The sequence below is a fragment of the Apodemus sylvaticus genome, chromosome 21, assembly GCF_947179515.1.
Source record: "Apodemus sylvaticus chromosome 21, mApoSyl1.1, whole genome shotgun sequence".
Classification (NCBI taxonomy): domain Eukaryota; kingdom Metazoa; phylum Chordata; class Mammalia; order Rodentia; family Muridae; genus Apodemus; species Apodemus sylvaticus.
In genome coordinates this window covers 30718547-30736587 of record NC_067492.1, presented here as the reverse complement: position 1 = coordinate 30736587, position 18041 = coordinate 30718547, and the positions used below count along the sequence as shown (strand labels likewise).

The 18041-nt window shown below is 35.6% G+C and overlaps 1 protein-coding gene across 4 annotated transcripts in view; it reads right to left on the bottom strand.

Annotated features, from left to right (window-relative positions):
* The window catches only part of Cdh8 (cadherin 8), a 394512-nt gene that overhangs the window by 260907 nt on the left and 115564 nt on the right, over positions 1 to 18041 (bottom strand). For all 4 annotated transcript variants that reach the window (XM_052166508.1, XM_052166505.1, XM_052166507.1 and 1 more), the window contains exon 2: positions 6793 to 7087. In XM_052166508.1, coding sequence (XP_052022468.1) covers positions 6793 to 7087 — 295 coding nt within the window. The remainder of the gene's footprint in view (positions 1 to 6792; positions 7088 to 18041) is intronic.

Sequence of the window (18041 nt, the reverse complement as noted above, 5' to 3'; positions counted from 1 at the left end):
CTGGAAATCAGTCTGGCGGTTTCTCTGAAAACTGGGCACCTTACTTCCAGAAGATCCTGCTATACCACTCCTGGGCATATACCCAGAAGACTCCCCACCATGTAATAAGGATACATGTTCTACTATGTTCATAGCAGCCCTATTTGTAATTGCCAGATGCTGGAAAAAACCCAGGTATCCCTCAACAGAAGAGTGGATGCAAAAAATGTGGTATATCTACACAATGGAGTACTATTCAGCCATTAGAAACAATGAATTCATGAAATTCTTAGGCAAATGGATGGAGCTAGAGAATATCATACTAAGTGAGGTAACCCAGACTCAAAAGGTGAATCATGGTATGCACTCACTAATAAGTGGATATTAACCTAGAAAACTGGAATACCCAAAACATAATCCACACATCAAATGAGGTACAAGAAGAAAGGAGGAGTGGCCCCTGGTTCTGGAAAGACTCAGTGAAACAGTATTCAGCAAAACCAGAATAGGGAAGTGGGAAGGGGTGGGTGGGAGGACAGGGGAAGAGAAGGGGGTTTGCGGGACTTTCGGGGAGTGGGGGGGCTAGAAAAGGGGAAATCATTTGAAATGTAAATAAATTATATCGAATAAAAAAAAGAACAACTTTAGAAAGATTCATTATATAAATGTAAAGAGAAGAAAAAGAAATGAACGCAATGATACATTAATAACTTAATAATTTTACCACTTGTTTTTCTTTAAACTGAGTCACTGTCTAATTTCATATGGCACAGTTGTTTCCATTACATCTTAGAGGGGAAAACCCTGGAAATCCATGGGATGTGATTTTCCTAAAAGGCATATTTTCTACATCATTTTCTAAACTTTTCAAAAAATGACTTTAACCACCAGAAGAAATGAGGTCCACTACATTCATTTGCTTTTGTATTTTTATCTAATACATTAGCAGTACTTCTGACAGTACTTCTGATAGCCCTTATCATTCACCACAGGGCTCTTTATAGATGTTTCTTGTTATTTGAATTCCTGTGTGCTGTATTAGTCTTACATTTTTAAAGCACTTACATTTCTAACTTGGTAACTGTAATATCTCACACCCAACTCTTTTTTTGCAACTTTCCTGTCACATCTTTTATTTAATTTGCAAAGTATGCTGACCTCAAAAGCTCTCTCACCTTAGAAAAGCATTAACTATGGTAAATATGCAGCATAATCATTGGTGTCATATAAACAAAATTCTCTAGAGATAGTATTATAGATCAATAGAGCAGGATGGTTGACCCACCAGAGGTAGCAGCGCCAGATGTTTAAACTTAACTACACTGTCCTTACTTTAATATTTGGCTTTATAATAGTGATTGTTATCCTGTTTTTTTATTAAAATTAATGAAGACTAATAAAGTTTATCTCTGTACTGACTGAAATCACAGTATTATTGCAGAAATTAGAAACATTTAATATACATGATATTCAGGGGTAACATTTCTTTTTTTTATTATTTTAATTTATTTACATTTCAAGTGTTATACCCTTACCTGGTTTCCTCTTCACCCAGAAACCTCCTCTCCTATCCCCCCTCCTCCTGTTTCTATGAGGGAGTTCTTCTACCTACCCACCCACTCCCTCTTCCTTGCCCTCAAGGGGTATCTTCCCTTCCCCTACACTGAGGTATCTATCAAACCTTCATAGGACCAAGAACCTCTCCTCCCATTGATGTCTGACAGGGCTGTCCTCTGTTACATATTCAGCACGAGCCATGTGTACTGCTTGATTGGTGGCTTAGTTCCTGGGAGCTCTGAAGTGTCTGGTTGGTTGATATTATTGTTCTTACTATGGGGTAACATTTCAAGGCATAGTTTTCACTATTAGAGCATTACTTGCCTGCAAGATTGGAAAAGATGTGTATTGTTACTGAGTGATTCTCACCTTGTAGGCCTTGACCCCTTTGGGTCAAACGACCCTTTGAAAGGTGTTGGATATCAGATATCCTGCAAATTGGATATTTACATTGTGAGTCAAAAAAGCAGCAAAATTACAATTAAGAAGTAGCAAGGAAATTATTTTTTTTATTCGATATAATTTATTTACATTTCAAATGATTTCCCCTTTTCTAGCCCCCCCCCCCATTCCCCGAAAGTCCCGTAGGCCCCCTTCTCTTCCCCTGTCCTCCCATCCACCCCTTCCCACTTCCCCGTTCTGGTTTTGCTGAATACTGTTTCACTGAGTCTTTCCAGAACCAGGGGCCACTCCTCCTTTCTTCTTGTACCTCATTTGATGTGTGGATTATGTTTTGGGTATTGCAAGGAAATTATTTTATGGTTGAAATTATCACAGCATGAGGAACAGTATTAGAGGGTCACAGCATTAGAAAGATTAAGAACCAGTATTTAGTATTTTGCAGCTTAATAGACAATAATGAAACAGTACCCGCACAGTCCAAATTCTACCTGCTATCAAATCCCTCTTGCACCCTTTGGGTTTTTTTTTTGTTTGTTTGTTTTGTGCTTTTAAAGAAATTAATTTCAGTCTATCATGTAAATGTACAGAATAATTGTCATTGACCAAGGTTTTCTCCCTGTTTTCAATAATTTATTAAATGATACTCTTACAAGGAAATCACAAGATCTTGATTGTAAAGAAACTTATTTTATTGGGCATCAGTTCTATTTTGGGCCATATAGTCAGCAGTTTAATGACTGACACTCCCCAAACATACTTCTATCTAGGGCTTCCTATGTACCATAAGCTGATGAAGTGTTCCTAAGTTAGGAGTTTTAATACTTTCACAATTGAAAACCAGATTTGGAACTTACTAACTCCAGAATCAATTTATAAAGCAAATAGAAAGTTTGTAGCACCTCACACCAGATTTAGGCTAACATTTACAGTTTAATACTCACTACCTCGAGACACAATAACATTAACCTATATACTGACTATTTCACATAAAAAATATGGGCAAATTGTAACTTAAAAATAACTTTAGTTTCCACTGTTAAAGTAAGCCTGACATGCATATCTTTATACAACTTTTCTATGGAAGCAATTATGATGATTTCTGAAATTCTCTAAAGAATATAAAGGAACCACACTATCAGCTTACAATTCAGATATCTCTAAATTAGTTTGGCTGCCATTTGGGCAAATACATACATGCATATATATATATATTTGTGTGTATCTGTGTGTGTGTGTGTCTGTGTCTGTTTCTGTGTGTGTGTGTGTGTGTGTGTGTGTGTGTGTGTTATCTTGACAGCTTGTCAACTGGCAAGCAATTCTCAAACATCACATTTGTTTCCATAAAATATTGGTAAATTTCTCAATTAGTTTTATTTTTCACTCTCTGCTCAAAGAAATAGCTCAGTTCTTACTGGCATTCCTTAGGGCATACGGGGGCAGTGCCAGCACTTGTGCAATAGCAAAGGAAGAAGAATGAAAAAAGAAAGGAAATGAGAGGAGACACTCCGAAAGAGAACAGTGATAATCAGGAGAGAAAGGAGATAGTAGCTGACTTTTATCCTGATATTCACCTTTATGAGAAGTGAAGGGAATAATTCACACTTGGTAACAAAATAGCATAGCTGCCTCTGTTTACATTGACCAGAGAAGATAGCATCCAACAAAAACCAGACACCCACAGCCTAAAATCAATACAAATAGGACCGTACAAAGGTGAGGAATGCATTAATATAGATCATTTCACCACTACTAAATAGTGGTACATGAATTCTTTTCAAGCATTCCTTTACTTTGTATTTGAGTATTGGAGTCATTAATCGATCACCATAGCTATGAATAGTACTGTCAATTTAACTTGTCAATATTTCACAATCAACCCTTGAATAAAGAGTGGAATCTAGACTCAAATCTTTACTGGTAACTTCAACAAATTCCCTGTGAATTTTGGAACACTTCTTACAAATTAAAGATTTAAATCTTTATGTGCATATGTACAATATGTATATGTGTGCACATAATCATATATGTATGTGTATGTAAGGATTACTTAATTTTATCCCTTTAGCAGAAAAAAAATGACAGAATACATGCACACAGATATACACAGAAGTGCACAAACACATGATACTCTGTGGTGAATAGCTATTTTATAATTTTTCACAGATGAACATAACATGTCATTTGTGTATGTATCTGGAATTTTCCCAGCATATGTGTCAAGCAAATAACTTACATGAACAAGAGTCATCCTCTGATACATTTATAGTCAACAGATATAGCATTAGGCTTAAGAGAGAGAAAGTAGCATTGGACAGTCACAGTTTCCTTGTTCTGTGTACAGAAGATACTAATAATTCCATTTTTCTAATCTGCCTTAAGAAAATCTAAATAAAAAGACAAATTGGGTGAGGACTAGACCAAACAAGATCTAAAAAAAAAAAAAAAAAAAAAAAAAAAAAAGCTCAACCACATAGAATTTCTTACTTCCTGCCTGTGCTTCAGAATTTAAAAGCTGTGCAAAGATGGAGATGTTTTCACTTGCTTGTGTACTTCATTTTTATGGTGGCGCTGATGGAGGAGTGGTACATTACGGCTAGGAGTTCATAAAAGTTTCTCCAAGCAACCATGTCATTTCAGGCATCTATAGAGCAACGATTCAGTTTTGATGAGCAGAAAAAAATAAATGAAAATAGAATTCCTCTCACAAAAAGTAGATAAAATGGAATCCTGCCAGGAGAAATATATGGGTAAGATATGAAGTACTGAAATCGGTTCTGATTTGCTGCTGAAATGGATGTTTCAGCTGCAGTTTTATTATAGGCTGGTCAGGAATAGGATACCGAATGAAAATAAAGCCATCAAAAAAAATCACTGGCTAAGAAGTTTAGACAGTTTTAGTCAACAAAAAAATAAACTATGGAATACATGGAAGATTTTCCCATTGTACATGCAAATATTAATTGAGAAGGTTAGAATATTTAAGTATACTATTAGGCATACTACTGAGTTTATCCATTGACTGACACTGGGGTCTGATTTGGGACTACTCAATCTAAATGTGAACTTAGATGATTCATTGAGATGTCATTAGAGAATGTCCAGGCCTAAATAGAGTATATATACCACTTGACTCCTACAAAACCTCCAGGATCATGAAGAAGAGGACACAAAAAGATTTTCAAAGCCCTAGGTGGTAGATGGCTACAAGCAACTGGTGCCTCCTGCATACAGCTGGGAAGATGCACATATGAACTCATAGTCGCTGTGATACTGTACACAATACCTGTGCGAGTCTAAACTCACTCGAATCCCAGCATGAAGATGGAAGACAAGCATGAAGCTCTGCCGTTGCACAAGTTCGTATTGGCATTTCTTCACTGCTGGGTGAGGAAGAGTCAGTTTTCTTTAAGTTATCCCCAGATAAGTGAATAATGTTCAAATGAAAGACCACTGATCCAAGAATATTTGAAGAGTATACTTTGGTCTTGATGAAGAAAAGAAAAAATAAAATAACAAAAACACAGAGTTAGAAAGAAATGAAGGAGGTGAGTTAAATCTGGGATTTGGGGGAAAGGTGGGTGAATATTACTAAAGCATTTGGTAAAAAAAAAATTCTTAAAGAATTCATAAACAATTTAGACATTGTGATACTGTCCGCCATGGCTGTGTAAGAACAAAGTTCAGCAAATTTTGAAAGAAAAGGGAAACTTGAGCAATGTCTTTCAGGATTTATGTGGGGTTTCAATGTGTAAGATACAGAAAATTGTGAAAATCTGGATCAGAGACATCTAAAGAGTTTAGCGTTAATATTATATTTGTTTTTCTTTGCAACTTCTTTGGAACCTGTGAGCATATAAGCTGCTTGCTTATACAGGCAGATGAAGAAGTAGATTCTTTGGTTTGAAGCACTTATTTTTTGTTTGATTCTACTATTTTTTTCTATTTTGTGTCTTGTCATTTTTCCCTTCTCTAGTTTATTTCACCTTGTTTGTTATCATATATCCTTAAATGCAAGTTGAAATAACCTACGGTACAATCTGCATGTGCAAAAATGACTTTTAGTAATGCTGCACTTTGAATTTTGGATCCTTCCTCCTTACTTGTCCTGGAAGAAGGAGATCTAAATATCTCCATTTATATTGAGTAGGCTGAGATTTGGGGAATCCTGTATGAAAGTTTGGGTTAACAAATAGATAATCAGACCTACAAGAGTGGGTACTAAAATCATGTTCTTGAAAGCATATTGCTTTGCTTTTTTTACATAATGAATTCATCAGTGATTCACAGAAGGTATGAGTGAGTAAATGCTAGAAATGTTGACTTGTAGAAACCATGGATTTAATGTCAATTAGCCATGAAAGAGAAAGTCATTAGTAAACTTGACTGCATAACCCACCTTAGACTCCTCCCATTCAATCAGACCAATATATTTTTGACTCTCGTCAAATATTTTCCTATGCCTCTGTGCACTACATCTACACAAGAATATACACAAACAAATAATTAAACATGAACCAAATATTACTAGGATTAGCTTGGCATGTCGGAACAAATCTTGTTAAATATGTCCCAGTAACAATACTTGTCTTTGATAGAAATGGAAATAAGCCTATTGAAATAGTGCCAGGTAAGAAGCACTATTCTAATAAAACTTTTGCTCTGTCAGACTATATCACTAAGGGACTAAAGCTATCTATCGATCTGTGGAACTTGCTCCAAGGAAGAGGATTTAAAAATGCAAATTAAAGATAAGTAGAAAATAAATGTCTTTTATTCAGCAATGTAACATGCCTGATGCCAGGAGCTATTTAAAGATGACCCTTAACAAATCTGAGAAATTGGAAGCATACATACCCAAGATGGACATCTCTGGAACAGTAGCATGATAAGGTCCATTGAGAAATTCAGGTGCATTGTCGTTGATATCTTGAACCTTAATAATAAATTCAGAAGGAGGCTCAAGAGGTTTGTTCGTCTCCCAGTCCACTGCCTGAGCTGTTAATGTATACTCAGCCTTTTCCTCTCGGTCAAGTCTTTTGATAGCATGGATATCTCCAGTTATATCATTTATTTGAAAGATTGTGCCAGCTCCATCGCCTGATAGGATATACTTGATTTTTTTGCTTCCAGGATCCAAATCTGTGTGTAACTAAAATGAAAAGTAGCCAGAGTTAGTTGTGGAGACAGCTAAATTATCTTCAGCATTATTTAACTGACTCCTGGTTGTGTGTCAAATTAATTCTTTTTGCACTACTTCCCCAGTCTCTGCTAAACAGAGCTGCGCAACCAGCATAAACATTCGCATTTACAGCATGTTACAATAAAACATAATGAACTTCATCTAGATCAGCCTCTATAAAGTGCTCAAATTTTTTTAATATATAGTTGCATGGTTTCAAAATGATGAGAAATTCAAAAGAGCACAAAATTGCAGGTATGATTTTTGAATTATCGATACATGTACACAATCACACACACACACATCATCATCATCATCATCATCATCAGCGCTATATTTTATGAAGTACAGTGAGGCAAAAACCATTATTCAGGCTTGAATTAAATATATATAATTTTATTTAAAAATGAATTATTTAGTGTGAGATATTAAAACTAGAGTGTCAATATGGCTTATAAACACTGCAGAATTTATATTTGATAAGATCAAATGTAGTGGGCCAAGAGTTTGATCTGATTGTTGCTATAATTACGCCAAAAATATTCAACAACTCAACTTCTGTTGAGTGGTGGCACAAGCCTTTAATACTAGCACTTGGGAGGCAGAAGCAGGCAGATTTCTGAGTTCGAAGCCAGCCTGGTCTACAGAGTGAGTTCCAGGATAGCCAGGGGTACACAGAGAAACCCTGTCTTGAAAAAACAAACAAACAAAAAATAAGAACTTCACTTCATTCTTTAAATCTCAATAATTTTTACAGTCCAGAAAGTGATTTCTGCATTACAGAGAAAATATTAATGATAGGATACAGAACATTTTCAAGCAAAAGAATGGAATTTTATGGAAAATGGCAACTCTTCAACAAGAGTTCAAAAACATTACATTTTACATCAATGAGCACTGACTTAACGAAGACTTTGATTTTTCAATATAAAGCAAACCCTTGTCCTTAAACACATATGTAGGTGCTTAGTAAGGCAGGATTACAAGCCTTTTCCTCCTATTGAGTTGCTGCCTACAGCCTTGCTATGAAGGTATGTGCCTAGCCTTATTGCATCTTGTTATGCAGTATTTGGTTGATACCACTGGGAGGCCTACTCTTTTCTGAAGGTAAATGGAGGAGCAATGGATCTGAGGAAGAGAGGGGATGGGGAGAGGAGTGAAAGGAAGGGTGGCGGCAACTCAGGACATGTGATATGAGAGAGGAATAAATAAAAATGAAAATATTCGTTATAGCTTGTTCATAAGAGAGTCAGGAGGATTCTGTTATGTAGTTTTCCCCCACAAAAACTTGGTAGATTCCCCTATGTAGCCTCCTGATTTAAAATATAATAAATTTATTTAAAATGCATATTATTTGGGTCTCTGGAGATGTTGCAGCAGTCAAGAGCTATATTGCAGAAGACCAAGTTTCAATTCATAGCAAGCTATAACTCCTGTTCCAGGAAATTTGACGGCCCAATTTTATCTCTAAGGATACCATGCATGTATGATGTCTACATATATCTACATATATATCCATAGGAAAGCATTTATATACATATAACAAATATAAACAAATCTAAATAATGTACTTTTTTTAATCTTGCATTGTAAAATAAATGGCATTATGTGGCAAAATAATGCTTAAGTACACATATCTGCCTATATAGTCATAATTTTTTGAACCTAGAGATATAAAGTATTTGTTCCTTTAAAAAGTGGGCATGCTTTTGGCTTAGTCTCTGAGTTCTGAGTTGTTCCGGTTAGTTGACACTTATTCTTCTTACGGGGTTGCAATCCCCTTCACTCCTTCCTCTAATTTCCCACATTGGTCCCTGACCTCAACCTAATGGTTGCCTTTACATATCTGCATTTGCCTTAATCAGTTGCTGGTAGAGTTTTTCAGAGGACAGCAATGCCTGGCTCCTGTCTGCATGTACAAGGTGGGGGTGGATGGGTGGAGGAGCACCCTCTCACAGGCAGTGCGGAGATGGAAGATCTCAGAAAGGGAGGGCCAAGAAGGGGATATTTTTTTTTTTGGAAATTAAATAAATAAAATTATTTAATAATAACAAAATTATAGTTGTGTTGTAGATAAAAACTCCGACAAATTCAAGCATTGTGCCTTCCTGGTGTTCCCTGTATTCAGAAGAGGCTCTGTTGCTTTCTTATCCAATTTAAATTGTATTTAGCACTTCAATAAATGAAAAGGAAAGATTATGAGAAAGACATAAAATAGCAACAAAGAGCCCAAATGCATTGAGATCTCCTCCTTTACCTTTGAATATTTTTAAAAGTTGAAGCATAAGATTACATCAAATATTTATTGAATCTCAAAACGTATCCCTTTCATTTATTGTATTAAATTTATGAACAAGAACAAATATTGAAATGCCACTTTATCTTAATGAATGTGGGATTATAATTCATTAATGTGATATTAATCCTAATTTATGATCATTTTAATTTATGTGCATTTTAACATTTCCATTAGCATTTTTATTAAAAAAAGAACATTTGAATAATATATCATTCACACAGGCTTTTGTTCACACAAATGCTGTTCTGGAGACAAGGGGTTTCATATGTATCATGCTCGTGCACAATTTTTTTTTAAACTAACAAATAAAGCATACAAACTGACCTTATTGTTAGTTCTGATAGAAATTATTTCAGTGTCTTTTCTTCCTAATATCGATGGCATCTGATTAATAAATTGTATTGTGATGTTAGGTTGTATTTAAAAATAAGAAGAAAGACGTAACAAGCATTGTTTGTTTTTAATAAGAATTAATACATTAGTAAAAATCAGGTCTTTCAAACTATCTGTTCTATGATGATTGACAGCTTTAATTGGGCTTCAGTTATTCTAGGGACATAACAACTAATCTTTAGAACCTGAGATGATGTATCAATCTAAATAGTATTTGAAGATAAAAGTAGCCATATTTAATATAAAATAGCTGATACAGTTTTCATTCTATAAGTTCTTCAGCTCTATGATATTACTGGATCAAATCTGTTTGCAACAGATACAAATAACTCAAGCCAGTCAACTGTCTCAATCAGATAAAGAGTCCTGCCATCAGGCATGAGAACTTAAGATAAATCACTGGAACCAGCATGGTGGTAGAAAGAACCTCCAGTTATTTGTTCTCTGACTTACACATGTTACAGTAAGAGACACATGTATAAAATTAGGAAAAGATCTTCACCAATCCTACATCAGATAGAGGGCTAATATCCAATATATATTAAGAACTCAAGAAGTTAGACTCCAGAAAACCAAATAACCCTATTAAAAATGGGGTACAGAGTTAAACAAAGAATTCTCACCTGAAGAACTTCGGATGGCGGAGAAGCATCTTAAAAAATGCTCAACTTCATTAGTCATTAGGGAAATGCAAATCAAAACAACCCTGAGATTTCACCTTACACCAGTCAGAGTGGCTAAGATTAAAAATTTAGGAGGCAGCAGGTGTTGGCGAGGATGTGGAGAAAGAGGAACACTCCTTCACTGCTGGTGGGGTTGCAAATTGGTACAACCACTCTGGAAATCAGTCTGGTGGTTCCTCCGAAAACTGGGCACCTCACTTCCAGAAGATCCTGCTATACCACTCCTGGGCATATACCCAGAGGATTCCCCACCATGTAATAAGGATACATGCTCTATTATGTTCATAGCAGCCCTATTTATAATTGCCAGATGCTGGAAAGAACCCAGGTATCCCTCAACAGAAGAGTGGATGCAAAAAATGTGGTATATCTACATAATGGAGTACTATTCAGCCATTAGAAACAATGAATTCATGAAATTCTTAGGCAAATGGATGGAGCTAGAGAACATCATACTAAGTGAGGTAACCCAGACTCAAAAGGTGAATCATGGTATGCACTCACTAATAAGTGGATATTAACCTAGAAAACTGGAATACCCAAAACATAATCCACACATCAAATGAGGTACAAGAAGAAAGGAGGAGTGGCCCCTTGTTCTGGAAAGATTCAGTGAAGCAGTATTCGGCAAAACCAGAACGGGAACGTGGGAAGGGGTGGGTGGGAGGACAGGAGGAGAGAAGGGGGCTTATGGGACTTTCGGGGAGTGGGGGTCTAGAAAAGGGGAAATCACATGAAATGTAAATAAAAAATATATCGAATAAAAAACAGAGACACATGTATACACACACACAGGTGCACACACAAGAACACACAAATATTTATATATCTGAAAATATTTTAAGTAGCTTTTATTTATATCATTCTGTGATAGACTAGAGAAAATTAATATATGCATTCTCTTCTATGACTGTTAGCTATCAACTTGACACAACCTAGGAAAACCTGAGAACAAACCCTCATTTAAGGGATTACCTGATTATATTGGCTTATTAACGATCCAGACAACAGCATGACTACAAGGTTTCTGCTTCTAGATCCCCTTGAGTTCCTGCCTTGACATCTCTCCATAGTGGGGTGTAAAGTGGGGCAGAAGCCAAGTAAGTCCCTTCCTTCCCTAAGTTCTTTTTGCTCATGGTATGTGCCACAGTTCCAAAAAAATAAACTATAATAGAACTTAGTACCAGAGAAGCAGTTGTTCATGTGATGATCTTTACTGTGTTGTTTCCAGAGGAATGTGGGACACTTAGTGCTGGAAAGCCAGTAAGTGCCCAGATCTTATTGAATTGTTCTATTAGTAGCTTGGAAGGAATGACTGCTAAGGGAAATGGGGACTGTGGAGGCCTGGAATATGACATTTTGGAAGGTAACAAGTAACCTACTGGAACTAGGCTGGGGACTATTCTTATGATGATTTGGTAAGAATCTGTATGTGCTGATCAGCTGGGGCTGAGAAATCTGCAGAGATTCACTGAAGAGTACCACTAATTTACATAAAGCATGTGTGTCACTGAATCTCAGAATATTAAACAGGCTGTGACTGAATAGTCAGCTCTGGTTAATGAGAAATTAGTATGGTATAGGTGAAAACCTTTTTGGAAACAAACAAGTATTTCCTTAGGATCATTACTTAGAAGCTAGTTCAAGGAGAGCAGGCTGTGTATTCAGCTGGCCGATGAATATGGTGATGAGGAGGTGTCCCCAGTTGTTCATTATACTGGAGATGTGAGATCAAGGGAGTCATGGAGAACCAAATGTGAAACCAAACATTGTGGAACAGGGTTTGAATCTCTACGGAGAGGCCAGAAAAAGCCACTGCTGAAAATGTGACCTCATTTGCCATGGAGAACCAAGGATATTGATGCCAGAATTGGGAGATGTCCATCAAGGATAGGGACAGGTCTGAATTAAAGCTGGACTAAACATGTAATACAACTTTGTGTGCTGCTGATGGAAAAACTGAAGAATTTAGATTTCCACTATTATATTTTAGTCCTGTTTGAGTGTGATTGTTTTTTATAATCTAGGTCTTCCCATTTGTAATAAAAAATATTTAAATTCTATTTTGTAGGACAGACATCACTTTTAAAACACATTTGGGTCACTATAAGGAGAAATTTGACTTTTAAAAATATTATATTTTAAAGACTAATGGATTTTTAAAGGTTGTGCTATTTTTTATATTATGATACTGCAATGAGTCACTTGCATCTCTTCTATTCTCTCTTATACACATCCATAAACACTAGGTAAGCAATTTTCAAATTAAAACAAAACCTTGTGTGTATTCCACAAGTGCTTGAGAATGAACCAGGGTGCATAGAACTCCAAGCCTTGCCCTCTCAGTAGTGGCAAAGCAGAGTTACAAGCTACTATTTTTGCTGTTCTTTGCAACATGTCTGTCAGGTCCTGCACATTTAATGCAATGATTTTATTCATCACTTCATCCCACTGACAAGAGTCTGTGATGCTAAAGACATCCCAAGTGTACTAAATGTTCACAGTTGTGAGTAATATGAACATGTGAATGTTGCCTTTCTCAGGAGCTGGTTTTACTAACTGGAGCAGAATAAAGGCCACATGAAAATAAGCCTTGAAGTAGAAGACTCTGGGACTTGCTATGGCACAAGAAAACATTACCCTTCATTTAAGAAGAATGTAGAATGTGCCTACACTCTTACTTGTAAAGACGAAAGTTGTGAAAATTGTTTCTGCTCTTGGAGCTTCAGTTTTCTGGCAGATAAACAAAAACCTGAGGAGAAGTACGATGATTAATATTGGTGTGGTAGTAGTTCTGTTATTAGGATTTGAATAAAATGTTGGCCCCATGGGCTAATATATTGAATGATTGCTTTCCATATAATGACACCATTTGGGAAAGTTCTGGAAACTTTACAAGAAGAATCTAGTTGGAGGAAGTTGGTCACTGTGAGCATATAATTTCTAAACATGGAGGACATAAGAATTTTTGAAGGTATGCTCAAAGGCTACTACTACACATCCATCATCACTAGTTGCTGAGCAAGCATAAAGCCAATCAACTATTGACTGAACCCTTTGAAAGTAGGAGTCTAAACAAAGATGGCCTCCCATAAGTGGTTTATGTCTAGTATTGTGTCATAGCAATGTTTAAAAAGATGATACATATATTTCAAGTGTTTCCTGTATGGTAAGCACTTTGCCAATGCATTTCATTTCTTTTGCAGCAAACCTGAGGACATTCCTCTATTTGATGGAGATGCACACATTATCCAGTATGCTGAGGTGATCACAGTCTTTCACATTAAGTCTTCTGTTACAGAATCATGCCAGGGATGCTTATGGCTCTGAATTGTGAGAACTGGCATCATTACATTCTATTCATTCTCCATATATTTCCATAACATCTCCCAATTAAACGATACATTTGTACTTTAAGAATTGTGGGCATTTGCATTTTACTCTTTTGCATGCTCTTTACCTAGCAATGTGTCTGTCATGTTTTTTGGAAGTACAATAAATATTTGTGCAGTTGATTGAGTGCAAGTGAAGGAGAAGAAGGAAACAGCAAATCAAAACAACTCTGATATTACACCTCATATCAGTCAGAATGGCTAAGATAAAAACTTCAGGAGACAGCATATGCTGGAGAAGATGTGAAGAAAGAGGAACACTCCTCCATTGTTGCTGGGATTGCAAGTTGGTAAAATCACTCTGGAAATCATTTTGTCAGCTCCTCAGAAAATTGGACATAATACTACTTGAGGACCCAGCTATCCCACTTCTGGGCATATCCACTCAGAAGATGCTGCAACATGTAGTAAGGGCACATGGTCCACTATGTTCATAGCAGCCTTATTTATAATAGCCAGAAGCTAGAAAGAACCCAGATGTCCCTGAACAGAGGAATGGATTTAGAAAATGTTGTACATTTTCACAATTGAGTACTACTCAGCTTTTAAAAACAGTGAATTCATGAAATTCTTAGGCGGAACTAGAAAATATCATCCTGAGTGAGGTAACCCAATAACAAAAGAACACACACAGTATGCTCTTGCTGATAAGTGGATATTAGGCCAAAACTTGGAATACTCAAGATAGAACTCATAGACCACAGGAAGCTCAAGAAGAAGGAAGACTCATTTCATTTTTAAAACAGTGATTTAAAGAGGAAAGCAAAAGAAATTAGGAAATTTGTATTCAGGCACTTAAATGTTTTTTGTAGTAAACATGAGTCCTTGGGTATTCCAAGTGAGTATTTGAATCTTAATGCCAATGTAGGAACTAAGACTGATGAATTACTGAAATAGTGAGTGGGTGGGTCAAGAGCACTGGATGATGAATAAATTGATAAAATGAGTGACAGATGCAAATGAATCTTATATGTGGCCATTATCATTCATAGAAGCAAAGTGATCTTGTGATCATTGATATGCTTTTCCTCATAGGCTTTTCTATGATGCTAAGTTAATTCAAGACACAAAATTTAGAGTTAATACATGTCTGTTCATATTAATTTAGGACAAAATTATGTTACAGTTACCCAACAGAATTACTTTAGGACGTTCTGACTACTTCTACTCAAATGAGATAACAGCATGGATTGTGTACAGTAAAAATCACAATCACAACTTTAAATGAAATTAGGTATCCCTGAGATCACAACTCACTTTGCAGTTCTTTTCAATCGAAATGGGCATCACGGAAATGTCTCTCTGATTTATTATTGTCTTCCCAGGAAATATCTAAGTTGCAAACGGAAAATCAGCATCTATTAGAATCTAATGGTTGCACAGGTGTTTAGGGCTGCAGAGATCACTGCTTTTTGTGGATCCTAGTTTTCCAGGAATGTTATCTAGCTCAAAGTTAACAAGCTTGGGACACTTGAACCTATTTACATGATGCTCTATCTTCTCAGGATAAGGCATACTGCCTGCTGGGTAGAAACTGGGCTGTGAGCTATTAATTCATCTGTGAATAAATTATAATTCATAAATCAAAACCCTTCCATATCAAGAAGGTTCTACACAGTTTCACACAATATAGTTTTGGCCTAAATATTTGAGGTGATAAGAATATAAAACTTCATTCTAGAACAGATACATACATAGACTACTATTAAAGTGACAGTGTGGGTTAGGAAAAAGAAGAGAAGCACATGAGCTCATTTTGTGTTCCTAGAGTATTTTCATGACAGCCCAAGTTACTGTCACCATTTGCATATTCTAACTTCTGATCCAAGCCTCTTAATGCTCAATAGACCATCTTCCAAGGGATGTTGAACCACCATAAGTGTCAGGATTTTAATGAGGTCAAGTTATTAGAATCAATGAGAACTCTACAGTCACCTGATACTTGGGACATTATAAATAAATAAAGTATGCACGATGCTTTAGAGTTAAGTAAAGTATCCTGGATTATCATACGTCAAGGAAAACTGAGAAAATGCCCTCCTGGGGAGTATATTATAGAAAATCCTTTCATTTGTTCAAATGTTCTACTACAGACTGAATCTAAAGAATAAAAATTACTTTTCATTTAGTGACTCAATTGCTAACAATTTGTAGAATTGAATTACATAATAAGGCAATATAACAGTTATAAAGCTACCCTAATATTTTAGCAAAGAACAACTTGGAGAACAGGTAATTATTCTTCCAATCACATATATGAGAAAATATAAATTTACTGAAATAAACATAAGTTTCCAAAGAATTCGTAATTACACTGTATTTTAAATTTGCCTTAAGAACTGAAAGAGTACAGAAGAAATGCCTAAAAACTCAATGAAAAGACTCTATGAGAAGCACTGTATTCTCTATGCTGAAGTAGAAATTATGTCTGCTTCAGGAAAACAAAGCAATGCATACACAGGCTTCTTGTTAATTTCCAATGTATAGCACGCTGATGATACAGGCACATATACATCACACTGCTTCTTCTTCTAGTGTGAATGAAGTTTGACCCAGTCATGGGGACTGGTGCCCAAAGAAATGGAAAATCTCCATGAAAACTGAAACTGTACTGAATGCAGCTGAGATACAGCCAGAAAAAATTTCAAGTTGTTGCTTTTTACTTAAATAAGAAAATTCATAAAATCAGGTCTTCTGTGTTATTCACATTATAGCACAGAAAGACAGAGAGAGACATAGAGAGATGGACAGACATAGAGAGACATGTCAAACAATCTGAGGAGCAATTCATCTTGTAAATATGTGAAACACAATAGACATAGAAATGAAAGCTAGTATGTGTGCCGAGCTAGTAAGCACAAAAGAGTGATGTAACAACACACTACTGAAACTGACATTCATGAGGCTAATATGCTTCCATTCTGCTTCAGGACCACAACATTTCAAATCTGCAAACATGATGTAATAGGTTTATAACAAACTCATTGTTCTTTTCTAAGCTTCAATAATATGCCCAAGTCTCTGTGTGCCTCCTTTTTTCCCTATCTCTTTCTTTCCCTTACTCCCTCCCTTCTGTTCCTCTCCTTCTTTCCATCTTTCCATTGTTCTCTCTATTCCTCTTTTTCTTTTTTCTTAATTTCCTTCTGACTTTCTTTGTCATTCTATATTTCCTTCCTCCTTTCCTTCATTCCTTTCTTTCTTTCCTTTGTTCCTTCCTTCCTTTCTTTCTTTCTTTCTTTCTTTCTTTCTTTCTTTCTTTCTTTCTTTCTTTCTTTTTTCTATTGGAAAAAATAAAACAAATAGCAATTCATTGATGCAAAATAGTATTGTCAGAGTTTATAAAATATTTGAGTTAATACAATGACTCCTTTTTTTGTAGAACAAGACCTACAAGCAAGCAAAGCCAAAGCATTCACGTTAATTAAATTTAGAGAAAGGGAACTGGAAGCATTCACTCTGTAATAATAATAAATAATAGAATTTGTTCATTTTATTAAAAGCATATTTAAAATTACCCCCGAAATTTTCAAGATTCTCAGAGGTTCTTGGTTTTTTTTGTTGTTGTTGTTGTTGTTTTTTTTTTTTGTATATTAGATAATTGGTCTATTATATATTTTGACAGAAAACCATAACAAGTAAACTAAAAGAAACTCATTTTCTTTTTGTTTTTAAGTAGATATTTTATGCAATATTGACAACATAAAAACCTACTTCATCTGTGGCTATACCATATATTTTAGTTCAGTAACCCTTAGAAGGAAAATGGATGGAAAACATTTTTCATTATATTTGCCTCTTATAATGAATTATTCTCTAGTTATATATTTTTATGGTCAGCATGCAAGTGTATTTTTGTCCAATGTTGTGTGCTACTATGATCAATGCTAATGGAGGATACCCATGAGTTGACACATGAATTTTATCTTATAAGCAACCTGGATGAAATGCCATTTCTAATACAATTTAAAGCTAATATGTTTATCTAACACAACCATGTAGAGTAACACTCCAGGATATGAGTTCTAGAATGAGAATATAAGAAACACAGAACTTTGCAGAAATAAAATATAAGATAGAGAGGAATTAATGCAACCTTTTCAATAATCAGTTTCCTTATTTGTAAAGTGTTTTAATAGTAGTAACACCCCTTAAAGTTT